General features: G+C 34.1%; 1 protein-coding gene and 1 long non-coding RNA gene across 3 annotated transcripts in view; one reads left to right on the forward strand and one right to left on the reverse strand.

Moving 5' to 3' along the window:
• The window catches only part of LOC128663417 (uncharacterized), a 131,716-nt gene that overhangs the window by 63,079 nt on the left and 49,086 nt on the right, over window positions 1-19,551 (forward strand). The gene's annotated exons all lie outside the window — the stretch shown is intronic.
• LOC128663416 (cocaine- and amphetamine-regulated transcript protein-like) lies at window positions 401-1,956 on the reverse strand. The gene is made up of 3 exons (XM_053717738.1): window positions 1,804-1,956; window positions 1,189-1,272; window positions 401-508 (listed from the first exon to the last, which is right to left on the reverse strand). The coding sequence occupies exons 1-3, from the start codon at window positions 1,954-1,956 to the stop codon at window positions 401-403; spliced, it is 345 nt and encodes a 114-aa protein (XP_053573713.1).

The raw sequence follows: 19,551 nt of genomic DNA on the forward strand, positions 1-19,551 counted from the left end.
AGTTCAATGACTGTTAAGTGTTTTGCTTATTTTTAAAATTGCACAGACTCTATGCAGTTTCACTAATATAAAAGCATCTTTGTATTTGTGTTTTTATCCTCAATGTGCAAGAAAAATATGAAATTGTGATAAGATATTATTAATAAGCTGGTCAGGAAAAATAACAGCTCCCACACACACATTCACTGTTCTTCTGATGATAAACGTTGATTTACAAAAGAGAGTTTCTTTTTATTTTGTAAATTTGTGACAGGACGCACAGTAAGACAATAAACAGAATATGCTGCAAATCATTTCACAAATGTAAAAGTCATTGTTATAATCATTCATTTTGTATCCTCCAAGTCTTTATTTCAGTTGCTCACTGCTGCTGCTGAGGATCAGATGAATTTGCTTTATTCTATAGACATTTTAAGAGAAAGAAGTTGCAGACTGCACCTCTTGGACAGTTACATAATTTTCCAATTCGTGATGCTTTCCTGACTGCACATTGCTCTCCAACATCACACTGAAAGATATAGGGTAAATTACATTAATGAAAAGACGCATTCAATTTAGCAGAAGACTGCATTATAAACAATTTAAGATACATCTAGAACTTAATAAGTTCATGTCATAGATGACAGGTGAAAAAAGAAATAGCAATATATTACCAGTTACATAAGATAAAGCAATTGCTTTGAGATTGTATTCCATGTATAAAAAGTGTCTATTCTAAATGACCAATCAGTCTATGCCTTGTCTTATGGGCTATTTACCTTACACTCTATTGCAGATCAATATTAGCCATAATAAAACCCTCACAACGTTCACTAGCCTTCCATACATTCACAGAACTCACTTTACAATAAGAAGTAGAATTCCAGCAGAGTTTACTGTAAATTTGACATACTACTTTCCATTCCACCTATTTTATCCAGCAGTAAACAGTGATTCATTGAGCTTACGTTACAAAAATAAAATTGTTGACAGCATAACATATTTTTTTTCCTTTGAGTCTGTCATTTAATTTGAAGCCCAATATGTATTTTACGGTTACCCAACTGGAAAGCTAGAGTTTTGGTGTGAGTTTTCTCTGAAATGACAGAGCTTGCCCTTTAGAAAAATAATTAAGTTTGTGGTCTAGGATATAACTAAACTCCTCATTTTACATGACACACTTTAAATATGTTAGCTTCCCAAACTCACCACTGGAACTTGACCGAATTTCTTCTCCCACAAAGGCACACGTTTATTCTGCAATTTCTCCAAAACTTCTTGAAGAGCCCCGAGCTACAAAATATAACAGATGAGCTTCTTTACTTTTCTTTACTATCAATATATATATATATATATATATATATATATATATATATATATATATATATATATATATATATATATATATATATATATATATATATATATATATATAGTACAGTATATATGTACCCTTGACTTGAGAGCTGCAGTATTGTTGTGAAATGAAAGACAGCTCTCTCTTGCCGTCAAGATACTAAAAGTACTCATTGATGGAACTGACAATAAATTATAAAAGTTTTGAAGTCTTCTAATTAGAAGCATCAATACATAATATATCCTTTATTTGGAAACCTTATTCTGATCTGCAGAGCTTCTATGAATAAATTACATTACATACACGGATTCATCGGATTCATTATTATCCATTTTACTATAGATTTCAGATTTTCTAACATTCATATAAATGCAATTTCAAAGTAGTGCCTATTAATATGTATTTCTTCATGCTTATTGTTCATTAAGACAGCGCGCAATGCTCTCCAAGCATTAATTATAACTCACCAGTTCCTTCTCACTTGAGGGTAGGGTGTCCTTCGGGTAGAAGTCCCTTAGTGCCCTGGTCTCTAGCTCGGAGCTGTCCTCTTGACCACTCACAGCAACAATTAACAGCAAGCAGCTGCCCAGAGCCAGAAAGCGCAGCCTGGAGCTCTCCATGGTACTGAAACACCAGGAGCAACCGGAGACCTGCAGCTTGTGTGATGCGCAGCAGTGTCAATACGTAGGTAACAGATATGTAGCATTCGTTATAAAATCTGATCATTCTCTCTATTTATCTCTTCTATTTTGTTATTTTCTTGGATTAACTCCTCCCATAATGACGCCAATAAACCGCGTGGGGGGATGAGGCAGAAGTCATTGAGATCCCTATCAAAGCAACAGGGCAGCGCTTTTGCTGAACAATCCATCAACAGTCCCCAGGCAATAGTGGCATGGCAAAGAGGGCAGAAAATACGTATTTTCCACTCACAGCCTTCAAACCTGCTTAGTATACAAGGCAAAGTTTGTTCCAAAATATTTTCGTCTATTCTTCTATATTTTTTACTCTTGGAAATAGCATATTTCAATAGGATTAAAGGGACACTGAAACCAATTTTTTTCTTTTGTGATTCAGATAGAGCATGAAATAATTTTAAGCAACTTTCTAGTTAAAGTGAAGGTAAAGTTGCACCATATGAAAAGCAGGATTTGAAAGATCAATAAAAATAAACATAAGTTTAATTCATAATTTTTTTTCATTTTGAATAATAAACAATATAATGACATTGCAAACCTTAAATACTAGAGTTCAGTGTAATGCCTGGCTCTGTGTCACATATTTTGTTATGGTGACGTAAACGCCGGCATCCAATTGAAATCATGGCCATTAGGTGCCCACGATTGTAGACAAACCGCCCCCTCTATCTACAGCGCATGCCCAACACAATGCGCACATCTTAGTTAATAGGGAGTGAGCCTGGCTGCTTACGTAGAAAGCGGGTGGGGCCGCTTTCTACATGGGATAGAGCACTTACCAGGAAGTCAAATCGAGGGTGGAGCGACGGTGCTGTCAATAGCAAATGTAATATATAAAAAATATAATTTTACAATTATTTTTTTTTATTAAAAGTTAGCGTTTTCATATATTAGCGCATAGGCTACATATATGAATGATCCGAGAGCCGCAACTTTACCTTTAATTTAACTCCTATTATCAAATTTTCTTCATTCTCCTGGTATATTTATTTGAAATGCAAGAATGTAAGTTTAGATGCTGGCCCATTTTTGGTGGACAACCTGGGTTGTTCTTGCTGATTGGTGGATACATTCATCCACCAATAAAAAAGTGCTGTCCAGAGTCTGAACAAAAAAAGCTTAGATGTCTTCTTTTTCAAATAAAGATAGCAAAAGAACAAAGAAAAAAACGATAATAGGAGTAAATTAGAAAGTTGCTTAAAATTGCATGCTCTATCTAAATCACAAAAGAATAAAAATTGGGTTTCGTGTCCCTTTAAAGCAACTTAAATTCTGCAACTGAATTTTTTTTTTTTACTGTTTCTAGTCTTTATGAAACATAAATGTGCTATACAAAATGTGATTGTAGCGATTGATTAATGCTGACTGTGGCTTACAGTTTAAATGTTTCTACCATGTTAACCAATCCCTTGGGTTTAGTTGAATAAAGGCTGAGATATGAAATTTTGTGCTAACTTTGTAGACCTGGAATATTTTGGCAAACTGATTTATTTAGACGTGTCTGTGATTTTTTAACTTTACACAGGTATAATTAAAAAATGTTAACTCCGTTTGGTGTACCATTACTACTTTTTCAATAATTCTAATACAAATAATTTATTAGGAACTGTCCAGTTTTGGTATGTAAATGTATTACTCTATAAAAATTACATATGATAAATTCCCATTTTGTATTGCTTGTTATTGAAAGTTTGGTATTTTTGAGCTTAAAAACTTTGTTTTAAAGGAACCATGTTTTCCAACTTTTGCTTTTTGAATATTTTGATGAAAATATTACATTTTGCAACTTTCAAAACATAAATAAATTCAAACCTTTAATTTAATATTGTATAAAGTCACTCAATCAGGCAGAACTACTCCAATAGTTTTGCTGTTCATGGAAAATGTATTCTTAAAACTAAGTTCCTTAGAAATTGCTTTTTTAAAGATTATTCACAAGATGATTCTAAAGGTAATTATATTTCCATAAACATTCCCATAAGTATTGGGAATATTATATCATTTTTCTCTCTGATATTGATAATGACCTGTCTCAAGAATGAATGTAAGACATATTTTCAACAAAAATAGGATGTTTCAAAACCTCAGTCTCATTAGAAAGATATGTTTGTTCTTTTTCAATTGCACGTATAAGATCCAGCTATCACCTACTGCCCTTGTCACACTTAATCATTCTTCTAAAAGGTTAGACTTCAATATAAATTAGTGTGCAGCCTGGGGAATATTCTCTACACTAAACCTGTGTTTTTTTTTAACCAATAAATGAAAATAATTCCTGAGCTTCCCTTAATGTATGGCAGCTGAATTCAAACAACTTCTTCATTGGTTCAAATAGAGCGAGAAAACAATAGGGATTGTGTTCCATTAGATCTTTTGTATAAGATTTAAAAGACTTTAAGATAACAAAACATATTACAATTCAGGTTTTATATATGGCGATGAATAATATGTTACACTTAATTAAAAAAATATTAAAAGAAACTTACATTCAGGAAATACACCACCATTGCCTAAATACAATGCAATACAAATCCATAACACAAAGAGACAAAATTGATTTTTAAACAAAAAGTAGTTAATTTCAGTTTCAGTTAGAAGTTTGCTATGGGATTATTTATATATATATATTAAAATGCTACGTTGAAAAGTTACCATTTTTGTAAGTAGGTCATGTATAGCTACACTAGACGAATGCTAATAGTTTACATGGTAAGATTATTTTTTTAATTGAAATATTATTTATTGCAGTTTAAAGTAGTACATAGAAAACATATCACAATGCAACTCTTAACAAATCAAACATTTCAAAAAAATCTTGAAAGGGTGAGGGGTTAAAAAGGTAAGGCGTGCATAGTGTAGGTACAAAGGATATAAAACATCATTTTGAAACACAATGCATACAATATATTAGTTAATACTAAGAAAAAAAAGATAAACAATTCTCTTGTGACATCTCAAACAATAGAATACTAACCATAACTGTTAAATGAGCCAAAACCATTGTATGTGATTAATCAATGTGTTGAGCTACTTTTGATCCCCAAAAAAGACCACATTATGGTGAGATTGTTTTTTTTTAATCCCTTTTAAATGTTCAAAATGTCAAATGTCATCCTTTGCATCTTCCCAAGCTTTGCCAGATACACAAGGCATAATTACTATAACAGGATGTAAATTAACACTAACATCATTGGTGAATTCAAGGATCGTGTGTGATTCAAACCAAAAGCTATTTTAACAACTTTTCTTAGGAAGTTTGTTGATCTTGGATGTTTTAAAACTTAAAGTTGGTTCAGTTTTGAAAACATTTTTTTCCATAGTAGCTCAGCATAAACCTGGGTTACTAACTTCAGCCAACTGTTTTCCAGTTAGCTGGAGAGTTGACTTTTGCATGATTTATTCCTAAATTATTACAAATTATTACAGAAACCATATTCCAAGCATGCAAGATGTACTTAAAATTTCAATTAAACCATTAAATAACTAGCATTTTAAGAATTATTTAAGAGTAATTTTTGTAATAAATTCTTCTGTAAGTCTTCTGCTAGAATAATTTTGGTCACATCTACAACAAATTTAAAAAGCGATTCTAAAGCTAGAGGTAATAAAGACAGAGGGTAAAATGATCCAAAATCTCAATATCTTTGAGCATATCCTATTTTTAAAAACATTTTTAATGGCATGCATAATAAATACTGCTTATATATATATATATATATATATATATATATATATATATATATATATATATATATATATATATATATATATATATATATATATATATTCATGGGAAAAAGAAAGTACACCCTATTTGAATTCTATGGTTTTATGTCTCAGGGCATAGTAAAAATCATCTGGACCTTAGCAGGTCTTAAAATTAGGTAAATACAGACTCAGAGGAACAACAACACATGACATGTTACACCGTGTTATGATTTATTCAACAAAAATAAATCCAAAATGTAGACGCCATGTGTGAAAAACGAAGTACACCTTATGATGCAATATCTTGTAGAACCACCTTTATCAGTCTTTCACATCGTTGTGGAGTAATTTTGGCCCACTCTTCTTTTCAACATTGCTTCAGTTCATTGAGGTTTGCCGGCGTTTGTTTATGCACAGCTCTCTTAAGGTACCACCACAGCATTTCAATCGGGTTGAGGTCTGGACTTCAAGGGCTTAGAAATTAGCATATGAACCTCCAAGATTGAGCTTTCAACTAAGAATATCAAGAGAACAAAGCAAAATTGGTGATAGAAGTAAATTGAAAAATTGTTTAAAATTACATGCCCTATCTTTGTTTTGGACTAGACTGTCCCTTTAATATACTAAAGTAGAGTTGTATCACAACACTTTTTAGTTCCAACCATATAACAACAAAATCTCAAAATGTATGCTTACTGTATAACACCTATAATCCAAAAACCAATGTCTATTTGTAGAGAACAATTTTTCCATAAATAGACCTTCTGCAGTTAATAAGATAATCCACTTCCTTTGGTATTTTTATGGTAGAAAGTGTTGGCTTGAATACCACAGTTTTTTAAATTAATTTTGGTGTCTCTTTAGCATGATACATTTACAGGTAGCCCTCAGTTTACGCTGGGGTTAGGTTCCAGAAGGAATGTTTGTAAATCGAAACCGTTGTAAATTGAAACCCAGTTTATAATGTAAGTCAATGGGAAGTGAGGGAGTTTAGATTCCAGGCCCCTCTCAAAATTGTCATAAGTAACACCTAATACATTATTTTTAAACTTTTGAAATTAAGACTTTAAATGCTAAACAGCATTATAAACCTAATTAAATAATCACACAACAGACTGTTGTGGGTTAACACAGAATAGTCACTACTTGCAGAGTTTGGCAACAGATAATCAGGCAGTTTGAGGGTTAACACAGAGTAGTCAGTACTTGCAGAGTTCGGCAACAGGTAATCAAGCAGTTTGAGGGTTAACACACAGTAGTCAGTACTTGCAGTGTTTGGCAACAGGTAATCAAGCAGTTTGAGGGTTAACACAGAGTAGTCAGTACTTGCAGAGTTCGGCAACAGGTAATCAGGCATTTTGAGGGTTAACACAGAGTAGTCAGTACTTGCAAAGTTCGGCAACAGATTATCAGGCAGCTTGAGGGTAGATACAGACTCAAATCACAGGAGCCACGAAGGAAACAACAAACGGGCACCGAGGAAACCGGAAGCCCGGGCTATGAAACCTAACAGTGACGTCAGCAGAAGGGACGGCAAAAGCCGAGCTGACGTCGCCATGGAGACCAGAGCGCGCAAAGAGGACCGCCGGAGCACCCCGGCGGTCGAGCGTGACAGTTATGCTGAAAAGACGCAAATTGAACCGGCGTAAACCGAGGGCCACCTGCATTTGTTTAATAAAGTTTATAGTTAACAGGGACACCTTTTCATTTTTGTTTTTCCCCTTTATGCTTTCTCAAGCAACATTTTTATTATTAAAAGGACATGAAACCCACAAATTTTCTTTCATGATTTAGGAAGAACATACAACTTTAAACAACTTTCCAGTTTATTTCTATTATCAAATTTGCTTAATTATTTTGGTATGCTTTCTTGAAGGATCAGCAATGCACCACTGGTTTCTAACTGAACACATGGGTGAACCAATGACAATCAGTATATATATGCAGCCACCATTCAGCAGCTATAACCTAGGTTCTTTGCTGCTCCTGAGCTTTCCTAGGTAAACCTTTCAGCAAAGGATAACAAGAGAAGGAAGCAAATTAAATAATAGAAGTAAATTGGGAAGTTGTTTAAAATTGTATTCTCTATCTGAATCATGAAAGACATTTTTGGGGTTTATGTCCCTTTAAGTTTTAAAACAAAATATATTTGGAGATAATGAATAGATGCAGAACACTGAATTTGCCTATGCAACCAATTTAAAGATATAAATATATATTAGATTAAAATATCTTAGTGGGTAATGTTTACTTTCTTTGCTGTTTCTGGTATTAAAAAATTCTGGACCAACAAAGTTTAAAATACATTTCCAAAATAACATAAACTTTTCCTTTTTTTTCCCCATACCTCTAGCAAAGACAAATCAAATGTCAAGCATTTATTGTAACTAGAAAAAGCTGCTCATAGTATCTTCCTTCTTTAAGGCCAAACTTGACCTGAAAAATAATGATCTTGATAATAATACACAATACAATTGTGTGTAAAATAACTTTGCAGTTTATTTTGCTACATTTCTCATTATTTATATAAGCCAATCATGTTTTAAAGAGATAAAAAATGACAACACATAATGAACCTCCAACTTTTTAATGAAATAACAGATGAAGCTTTCATAACAATATGAAATCCATGTAATCTGATTAACAGATAACAATATCCATCTAAAAATACAAGTAAAAATATGCAAATGTGAAATCCTATTTACAAACGTTCTTATCTGATATTTTATTCCTGTAATTTGCTAGTATATCTCAGGGTAAAATGTTGTAGTAGTTTTCAATTTTTTACATCAACATCTCAACTTAAATTTTTGTTTACTTTCAACTCTACCATTAATTTGCACGCATGTTTTGGAAATAGAACTAAGTATGCAAACATTCACCTAGATTTAGAGTTCTGCGTTAGCCTTAAAAAGCAGCGTTAAGGGGTCCTAACGCTGCTTTTTAACGCCCGCTGGTATTACGAGTCTGGCAGGTACAGGTGTACCGCTCACTTTTCTTCCGTGACTTTTGGCTACCGCAAATCCCCTTACGTCAATTGCGTATCCTATATTTTTAATGGGATTTGCCTAACGCCGGTATTACGAGTCTTGGAAGAAGTGAGCGGTACAGCCTCTACCGCCAAGACTCCTACCGCATAAAAAAGTCAGTAGTTAAGAGTTTTATGGGCTAACGCCGGAACATAAATCTCTTAACTAAAGTGCTACAAAGTACACTAACACCCATAAACTACCTATGAACCCCTAAACCGAGGCCCCCCCACATCGCAAACCCTATAATAAAATTATTTAACCCCTAATCTGCTGACCGGACACCGCCGCCACCTACATTATTGCTATGAACCCCTAATCTGCTGCCCCTAACATTGCCGACACCTATATTATATTTATTAATCCCTAATCTGCCCCCCACAACGTCGCTGCCACCTACCTACAATTATTAACCCCTAATATGCCGCCCCAATGTCGCTGCTACTATAATAAAGTTATTAACCCCTAAACCTAAGTCTAACCCTAACCCTAACACCCCCCTAAGTTAAATATAATTTAAATAAATCTAAATATAATTACTACAATTAAATAAATTAATCCTATTTAAAACCAAATACTTAACTATAAAATAAACCCTAATATAGCTACAATATAACTAATAATTACATTGTAGCTATTTTAGGATTTATATTTATTTTACAGGCAACTTTGTATTTATTTTAACTAGGTACAATAGCTATTAAATACTTAATAACTATTTAATAGCTACCTAGTTAAAATAATTACAAAATTACCTGTAAAATAAATCCTAACCTAAGTTACAAATACACCTAACACTACACTATAAATAAATTAATTAAATAAATTAACTACAATTATCTAAACTAAAATACAATTAAATTAACAAAACTATAGTACAAAAAAAACAAACACTAAATTACAAAAAATAAAAAAAATATTACAAGAATTTTAATCTAATTACACCTAATCTAAGCCCCCTAATAAAATAAAAAAGCCCCCCAAAATAATAAAATTCCCTACCCTTTACTAAATTACAAAAATAATCAGCTCTTTTACCAGCCCATAAAAGGGCTTTTTGCGGGGCATTGCCCAAAAGTAATCAGCTCTTTTACCTGTAAAAAAAATACAAGACCCCCCCAACATTACAACCCACACACCCCTACTCTAAAACCCACCCGATCCCCCCTTAAAAAAAACTATCACTACCCCATTGAAGATCACCCTACCTTGAGCCGTGTTCACCCAGCCGGGCACCACTGGTCATCCGATCCGTCCAGAAGTCTTCATCCGATGGGGCAGAAGAAGACATCCGGACCGGGAGAAGGCTTCATCCAAGCGGCATCTTCTATCTTCATCCATCCGGCGCAGAGAGGGTCCATTTTCAAGACATCAGACGCAGAGCATCCTCTTCTTTCCACGGCCGACGACTGAATGAAGGTTCCTTTAAATGACGTCATCCAAGATGGCATCCCTCGAATTCCGATTGGCTGATAGGATTCTATCACCCAATCGGAATTAAGGTAGGAAAAATACGATTGGTTGATTTAATCAGCCAATCGGATTGAAATTCAATCCGATTGGCTGATTGGATCAGCCAATAGAATTGACCTCACATTCTATTGACTGATCCAATCAGCCAATCGGATTGAACTTCAATCCGATTGGCTGATTAAATCAACCAATCGGATTTTTCCTACCTTAATTCCGATTGGCTTATAGAATCCTATCAGCCAATCGGAATTTGAGGGACGCCATCTTGGATGACGTCATTTAAAGGAACCTTCATTCAGTCGTCGGCCGTGGAAAGAAGAGGATGCTCTGCGTCAGATGTCTTGAAGATTGACCCGCTCCGCGCCCGATGGATGAAGATAGAAGATGCCGCTTGGATAAAGCCTTCTCCCGGTCCGGATGTCCTCTTCTGCCCCATCGGATAAAGCCTTCTGGACGGATCGGATGACCAGTGGTGCCCGTCTGGGTGAACACGGCTCAAGGTAGGGTGATCTTCAATGGGGTAGTGTTAGGTTTTTTAAGGGGGGATTGGGTGGGTTTTAGAGTAGGGGTGTGTGGGTGGTGGGTAATGTTGGGGCGGGTCTTGTATTTTTTTTACAGGTAAAAGAGCTGATTACTTTGGGGCAATGCCCCGCAAAAAGCCCTTTTAAGGGCTGGTAAAAGAGCTGATTACTTTTGTAATTTAGTATAGGGTAGGGAATTTTATTATTTTGGGGGGCTTTTTTATTTTATTAGTGGGCTTAGATTAGGTGTAATTAGATTAAAATTCTTGTAATATTTTTTATTTTTTTGTAGTTTAGTGGGGTTTTTTTGTACTATAGTTTAGTTTATTTAATTGTATTTTAGTTTAGATAATTGTAGGTAATTTATTTAATTAATTTATTGATAGTGTAGTGTTAGGTGTATTTGTAACTTAGGTTAGGATTTATTTTACAGGTAATTTTGTAATTATTTTAACTAGGTAGCTATTAAATAGTTATTAACTATTTAATAGCTATTGTACCTAGTTAAGATAAATACAAAGTTGCCTGTAAAATAAATATAAATCCTAAAATAGCTACAATGTAATTATTAGTTATATTGTAGCTATATTAGGGTTTATTTTATAGGTAAGTATTTAGTTTTAAATAGGATTAATTTATTTAATTGTAGATTTCTTTAAATTATATTTAAGTTAGGGGGGTGTTAGGGTTAGGGTTAGACTTAGGTTTAGGGGTTAATAATTTTATTATAGTAGCGGCGACGTTGGAGGCAGCAGATTAGGGGTTAATAATTGTAGGTAGGTGGCGGCAATGTTAGGGAGGGCAGATTAGGGGTTAATAAAATTTATTATAGTGTTTGCGAGGCGGGAGTGTGGCGGTTTAGGGGTTAATGCATTTATTATAGTGGCGGCGATGTCCGGTCGGCAGATTAGGGGTTAATAAGTGTAGGTAGGTGGCCGCGACGTTGGGGGGGCAGATTAGGGGTTAATAAATATAATATAGGTGTTGGCGATGTTAGGGACAGCAGATTAGGGGTTCATAGCTATAATGTAGGTGGCGGCGGTGTCTGGAGCAGCAGCTTAGGGGTTTATAATATAATGTAGGTGTCAGCGATAGCGGGGTCAGCAGATTAGGGGTTAATAAGTGTAAGGTTAGGGGTGTTTAGACTTGGGGTTCATGTTAGGGTGTTAGGTGTAAACTTAGAAAGTGTTTCCCCATAGGAAACAATGGGGCTGCGTTAGGAGCTGAACGCTGCTTTTTTGCAGGTGTTAGTTCCAGCTTAACGCTACCGTAAGCAATGCTAGTATTGAGGGTTGAAGTGGAGCTAAATTTGGCACAACGCTCACTTTTCTGAGGCTAACGCAGCCATTCAGAAAACTCGTAATACCAGCATTGTTTAAAGGGAGCGGTAAGAAAAAAAGGAGCGTTAGCCCCGCAGGTTTTTACAGACAAAACTCTAAATCTAGGTGATTGGGTTTTCATTAAACATATTCCTGTTTCGAGTATCCACATACTGTATAAGCTACTTTATTCGCATTATAGGTATATGGTTTAAAATTGATCATATTGATCAAACTTTGTCACTGAAAAGCAAGTATATTTGGATAGGAATATTTTCTTTAGGGATCCATGCTTTTTATTTGTTTTCACTGTTTTAACATACAGCTTGAAGTCTGCAAGGATTGCCTGACATTTTTTTCGTCTGTAAAGGGATCCTAAAATACCAGTTACAATAAATATGTAAATGAAATCTAGAAATGGCTGTAATTTTTTTTAAAGTAATGAAAGTTAAAGGAATGATAAACTCCATTCTGTCATCTTTCAGTAACCAATAGTTTGTCACAAAATTAATTAACATATGTTTTTTCTCTAAATGAAGTGTATGTAAAATATTCTGTAAATCTATAACTTATGTTTTTCACGTTCCCCTGCCGGCCCCCCTTGCTAGAATAAATCAATATCTCTGACACATCAAATGAAAATGCGTGTCTACAGGCTTGTTTTCATACGTCATTTTGGGAGGCAACTATCGTCACGGTTAGATATGTGCATGCGCAAACTAAATTCATTACCCTTAGCATATAAATAACAAGCTGTTATTTATACACAATGCGCGTTCACGATTTTTTTGTGCATGCGTATACCGAACAATCAAAATTGAATGCTCGTTTGTACTATGGGTTAACATAAGCTACATAGCGTTCTTGTTCACTATCCATGAACGAAGTAAACAATGAATCTCATGATTCATTGTTTACTTTGTTCATTGACAATTCAGAATTTGCGCATGTGCTCTTTAATACCCATATCGGGAGCGCACTGAGGCAGTGATTTATACAGCCGGTGGAACTGCTGCACACGTCACAGAGATAAAAGATAAATATAACCTGGGTCGGAGTTGGATAACGCAAGAGAATAAGAGAATAAGATAATGCAAGTATCGAAGAAAAAAAAATAATAACATAGCGTTTCAACTTGTATTAATATATATTTTTGATTTATGCATCTCACATAACATTGACTTTACCATTCCTTTAATTTTTGTGCAGAAAAACAGCTGCTGTTAAAGGAACAGTCTACACCAGAATTTTTATTGTTTAAAAAGATAGATAATCCCTTTATAACCCATTCCCCAGTTTTTTATAACAAACACAGTTATATTAATGAAACAAAAAAAGAAAGGGCGCCTCCTAGTGTAGCCAATTTTTGTAAGTAGATAATATATATTAGCAGATTTTGTACTCACATGTAGTGAAGGCAACGATAATGCCTAGGTAGATGGTCTGGAAACTTATCAGTGTCCCAGTTGACTGTGCACCATGAGAAGGGCTGCTCCTCTTGAATGGAAAAGATCTGGAAAACTGGAAAAATATACAGAGGGCGACTCCTAGTGCAAATCAGTTGATACAGTTGTAAGCCCCAAATGATCCCTTTAGAGAGATACTCACATATTATGGAGCACACTATAGTGCTAATGAGGCAAGCTGGGTATATTATGGTGGCCCAGCGCACATAACACTCTGGCAAGCAGTGGATCAATGTAGCAAATAAAAGATAGGAGACTCCAGAAGTATATCAAAAATGAGTTTTATAAAAATAAATAAATGAACATAAAAACAATCAGTAAAACATGCTACGCGTTTCTCAGAGCTCACCACTCTGTTTCCTCAGGCAAGTTCTACTGAAATATGACTGAAGTCTCCTATTTAAACCCAAAAGAACTAATTGGGATGTCGGTTACACCCATTACACACCCTTTTAATTAGCTCTTGCTACTATTACCATAGCAACTCTGCTGACTCCACCTAACATTCCTTAAATGGCATATACAACATGTTTTATATATTTACTACAGAGATCTGATAAAGATAACTTCGTATGTTATTCAACATTGGTTAAATTCTTAGTGCAATGTAACAGATCATCCTATAAAACTAAGGAACACTTACATTTGTATAGATAAATCTATCAACCAAAAACCTATATTTATCACAATATAGAGTGACTGTATTTATTTGTAGTTTATATACTTTCCAAATAAAAATAAGTATATGGTACTTAGCTTTATCTTCTTGTTTTTTGTTTGCAGTGCTAGAACCATCTTGTGTTGCAGTATGTGTGAGATATAGCTAATCGATGTATGTAGTTTTTCGCTCGACTTTTGTTTCCTTGTGTTGTCTTATGCAATTGACGGGATTTTCTTATGTTTACTCTTAAAATTCGCTGCGCTCTCTGCCGGAAGTGGTCATGAGCAGTTGCGATCTAGACCAATGTTATTGTATAATTACAGTGTTGTGCACTAAATGTCCAATGAAATATAGAGGTGTGTGCCAGTCATCCAATCAGTGATTTTCTAGAATGGGCCAATCAGTGTAAGTCTGTCGTTCTCTATGTTTGAAATTAGTGCTGATCTTTACCTGTATAGCCTTTAGCTTATATAGCTGTCACCGAACAGACTGAATATCCGGCTATATTGTTACTAGTTTTGATCCTTAAGTTCCTTACTATATATAGAAAAATACCCTTATCTATTAAGTCAAATTAATTTTTGATTGCAAATCATGAACTGAATAAAGGACAATTGTGCCGTAATCTCAATGTTGATGCTGAACTAAAAAAATGTTTTTCTTCACCCCCCATATAGAGGTGTGTCCGTATGAACCAATGATCTTTTATGGATGTTAATAACACTTGTATATATAGATTTAATGTGCTCACGGGCTGATCTTATGACATTAGCTAAACTTTACTTTTATGGATGTTAATAACACTTATATATATAGATTAAATGTGCTCACGAGCTGATATTATGACGTTAACTAAACTTTACTACCAATGGAGTGTCCGTTAGATTTCTATAAGGCTGCATTAAAAGTGTGATGTGAACTATTAACTTTTATGAAATTAATATATAAATTACTTTTAAGATGGAGCTAACCAAGTAATAGAATATTAGCTGTTCTAGTTCATAACTACTCACAGTGGGCACCAACCCACTGTGAGTAGTTATGAACTAGAACAGCTAATATTCTATTACTTGGTTAGCTCCATCTTAAAAGTAATTTATATATTAATTTCATAAAAGTTAATAGTTCACATCACACTTTTAATGCAGCCTTATAGAAATCTAACGGACACTCCATTGGTAGTAAAGTTTAGTTAACGTCATAATATCAGCTCGTGAGCACATTTAATCTATATATATAAGTGTTATTAACATCCATAAAAGTAAAGTTTAGCTAATGTCATAAGATCAGCCCGTGAGCACATTAAATCTATATATACAAGTGTTATTAACATCCATAAAAGATCATTGGTTCATACGGACACACCTCTATATGGGGGGTGAAGAAAAACATTTTTTTAGTTCAGCATCAACATTGAGATTACGGCACAATTGTCCTTTATTCAGTTCATGATTTGCAATCAAAAATTAATTTGACTTAATAGATAAGGGTATTTTTCTATATATAGTAAGGAACTTAAGGATCAAAACTAGTAACAATATAGCCGGATATTCAGTCTGTTCGGTGACAGCTATATAAGCTAAAGGCTATACAGGTAAAGATCAGCACTAATTTCAAACATAGAGAACGACAGACTTACACTGATTGGCCCATTCTAGAAAATCACTGATTGGATGACTGGCACACACCTCTATATTTCATTGGACATTTAGTGCACAACACTGTAATTATACAATAACATTGGTCTAGATCGCAACTGCTCATGACCACTTCCGGCAGAGAGCGCAGCGAATTTTAAGAGTAAACATAAGAAAATCCCGTCAATTGCATAAGACAACACAAGGAAACAAAAGTCGAGCGAAAAACTACATACATCGATTAGCTATATCTCACACATACTGCAACACAAGATGGTTCTAGCACTGCAAACAAAAAACAAGAAGATAAAGCTAAGTACCATATACTTATTTTTATTTGGAAAGTATATAAACTACAAATAAATACAGTCACTCTATATTGTGATAAATATAGGTTTTTGGTTGATAGATTTATCTATACAAATGTAAGTGTTCCTTAGTTTTATAGGATGATCTGTTACATTGCACTAAGAATTTAACCAATGTTGAATAACATACGAAGTTATCTTTATCAGATCTCTGTAGTAAATATATAAAACATGTTGTATATGCCATTTAAGGAATGTTAGGTGGAGTCAGCAGAGTTGCTATGGTAATAGTAGCAAGAGCTAATTAAAAGGGTGTGTAATGGGTGTAACCGACATCCCAATTAGTTCTTTTGGGTTTAAATAGGAGACTTCAGTCATATTTCAGTAGAACTTGCCTGAGGAAACAGAGTGGTGAGCTCTGAGAAACGCGTAGCATGTTTTACTGATTGTTTTTATGTTCATTTATTTATTTTTATAAAACTCATTTTTGATATACTTCTGGAGTCTCCTATCTTTTATTTGCTACATTGATCCACTGCTTGCCAGAGTGTTATGTGCGCTGGGCCACCATAATATACCCAGCTTGCCTCATTAGCACTATAGTGTGCTCCATAATATGTGAGTATCTCTCTAAAGGGATCATTTGGGGCTTACAACTGTATCAACTGATTTGCACTAGGAGTCGCCCTCTGTATATTTTTCCAGTTTTACAGTTATATTAATATATGTTTTACCTATGTGATTACATTGTTTCTGAGCCTTTGCAGACTGTCTCCTTATCTCAGTGCTTTTGACAGATATGCAGTTTCGCCAATCAGTGCAGACCCCTAAATAACTCCACGGGAGTGAGCACAATGTTATCTATATGGCACACATGAACTAGTACTGTCTAACTGTAAAAAAAAATCTAAATGCTCTGAGCTAAGAGGCGGTTTTCAACAGTTTAGAAATCAGTTTGAGCCTGCCTAGGTTTAGATTTTCAAAAATACCTCCAAAGGAACAAAGCAAATTTAATGATAAAAGTCAATTGGAAAGTTGTTTAAAATGGCATGCCCTATCTGAATCATGAAAGTTTAATTTTGACTTTACTGTTCCTTTAAATGTCTACATGTAATGGCTATATGCCCCTCATTAAATGCCTCTAAAAACATCCAAATATTAGGTTATTAACCATTTTTTAATTTACTTCTGGAAAATGAAATCCTAATTCAGTATAATCCTTTTCGTCACTGTTATGATTAATAGTATGGATTAGCCACACCCTTTTACTTTAAAGGGACATGAAACCCACATTTCTTTCATGATTCAGATAGAGCATATCATTTTTAACAACTTTATAATTTACTTCTTAGCTTCCTTTTCTTGGTATCCTTTGATGAAAAACATACCTAGGTAGGCTCAGGAGCAACAGTACACTACTGAAAGCTAACTGATGATTGGTGGCTGCACATATATGCTTTGTGTCATTGGCTCACCTTATGTGCTCAGCTAGGATCCAGTAGTGCATTGCTGCTCTTTCATGAAAGGAAATGTGATAATAGAAGTAAATTGGAAAGTTGTTTAACCAATGAAATAATAGTCAGAAAATTATTTTTTTTTGTCAATGTGAACTCTATATCACCTTTAGTTATAGATTGAATAAAGAAAAACACCAGGCGTTTATGAGTTTTTTTCATCTCAAATTGCTTTTTTAGAAACAAAAACATTTGAAACATTCACAATAAATTGGTTAATTTGTTTCCCAAACAGGAACATTTTAAAATTTTCATCATGGTTTTATTGTATTATATTATATCATATATTTTATATTTTGGTAGCAACTTTTTTAAAACTATAACTTGTCCAAATCCGAAAAAAGGTCATTTTGAAATAATACTAAGGAAAGAAATGTTATTCTTACCGCAAGTTTTTTAAAATTGGCAAAGACTTTGTCCTGAAAATGCGTGCTGGCTTCTTCAGTAAGGCTGTATTTAAAGGGACAGTCTACACCAGAATTTTTATTGTTTTAAAAGATAGATAATCCCTTTATTACCCATTTCCCAGTTTTGCATAACTAACACAGTTATAATACTATACTTTTAACCTCTGTGATTATCTTGTATCTAAGCCTCTGCAAACTGCCCCTTTTTTCAGTTCTTTTGACAGACTTGCAGTCTAGCCAATCAGTGCCTGCTCCCAGATAACTTCTCGTGCACGAGCACAGTGTTATCTATATGAAATACGTGAACTAACACCCTCTAGTGGTGAAAAACTGTTAAAATGCAATCTGAAAGAGGTGGGCTTCAAGGTCTAAGAAATTAGCATATGAACCTCCTAGCTTAAGCTTTCAACTAAGAATACCAAGAGAACAAAGCAAAATTAGTGATAAAAGTAAATTGGAAAATTGTTTAAAATTACATGCTCTATCTGAATCATGAAAGTTTATTTTGGCCTAGACTGTCCCTTTAACTACGTATTTAACTGGACTCTACTGCGTGTAATGCACCGATAATCCACCAGAGGGTAAAATACATGTATCCGATACTATGCAATCTTTTTCAAGAGAAAATTTGACTGTATGATTACTGTAGAGGTCTAAAATCTTGATGTTTTAAATATGATACAAATGGCATTATAAATGGTTTGTTTTATTTGACTCAAGAAAAAAAAATTGGTTTTTATGTTGTTTTAATTATTCACAAAACAAGGAAATAAGGGTTTTGTTACTCATTGTAAGGCTGAATGTTTTATATGCATGTAACATGCTACTAAATAAATATGTTAGAATGATTACCGCAATCTCAGAGCTGTCATTAACTGTATTGCGAAAATACAAAGTGTCACAAAACACATCAAAAATACATTATAAAGCACAGTTACACTCAAAATAACACTAATAAAAAATATTCACAAAAAATATTGCATAAAGGAGTTATCAGGACTCAAAGATATGAGGTCTCAGGTGTTAGAGAAAAAAAGGCAGGAAAAGGACTTTAAAGGGACAGTCAAGTAAAAATAAATAAATCATGATTTTAATAGGGCATGTAATTTTAAACAACTTTCCAATTTACTTTTATTACCAATTTTGCTTTGATCTTTTGATATTCTTAGTTGAAAGCTAAATCTAGGAGGTTCATAAGCTAATTTCTTAGACCTTGAAGGCCACTTCTAATCTGAAAGCATGTTGACAGTTTTCACCACTAGAGGGCGTTAGTTCATGTGTTTCATATAGATAACATTGAGCTCAGGCACGTGAAGCTCCTAGGAGCAAGCACTGATTGGCTTAAAATGCAGTTTGCAGAGCCATAGATACAAGGTAATCACAGAGGTAAAAGGTATATTATTATAACTGTGTTGGTTATGCAAAATTGGAGAATGGGTAATAAAGGGATTATCTACCTTTTTAAACAACAAAA

This window comes from Bombina bombina, chromosome 6 (assembly GCF_027579735.1).
Source record: "Bombina bombina isolate aBomBom1 chromosome 6, aBomBom1.pri, whole genome shotgun sequence".
Classification (NCBI taxonomy): Eukaryota; Metazoa; Chordata; class Amphibia; order Anura; family Bombinatoridae; genus Bombina; species Bombina bombina.

What these genes read in the sequence shown, in the direction of transcription:
- LOC128663416 (XM_053717738.1), bottom strand. Translation starts at nt 1,956, where the DNA reads ATGGAGAGCTCCAGGCTGCGCTTTCTGGCTCTGGGCAGCTGCTTGCTG. An exon ending in CCTCAAGTGAGAAGGAACTG is followed by an intron (nt 1,273 to 1,803) that starts GTGAGTTATAAT and finishes TATATTTTGTAG; the next exon opens with CTCGGGGCTCTTCAAGAAGT. An exon ending in AATTCGGTCAAGTTCCAGTG is followed by an intron (nt 509 to 1,188) that starts GTGAGTTTGGGA and finishes TATATCTTTCAG; the next exon opens with TGTGATGTTGGAGAGCAATG.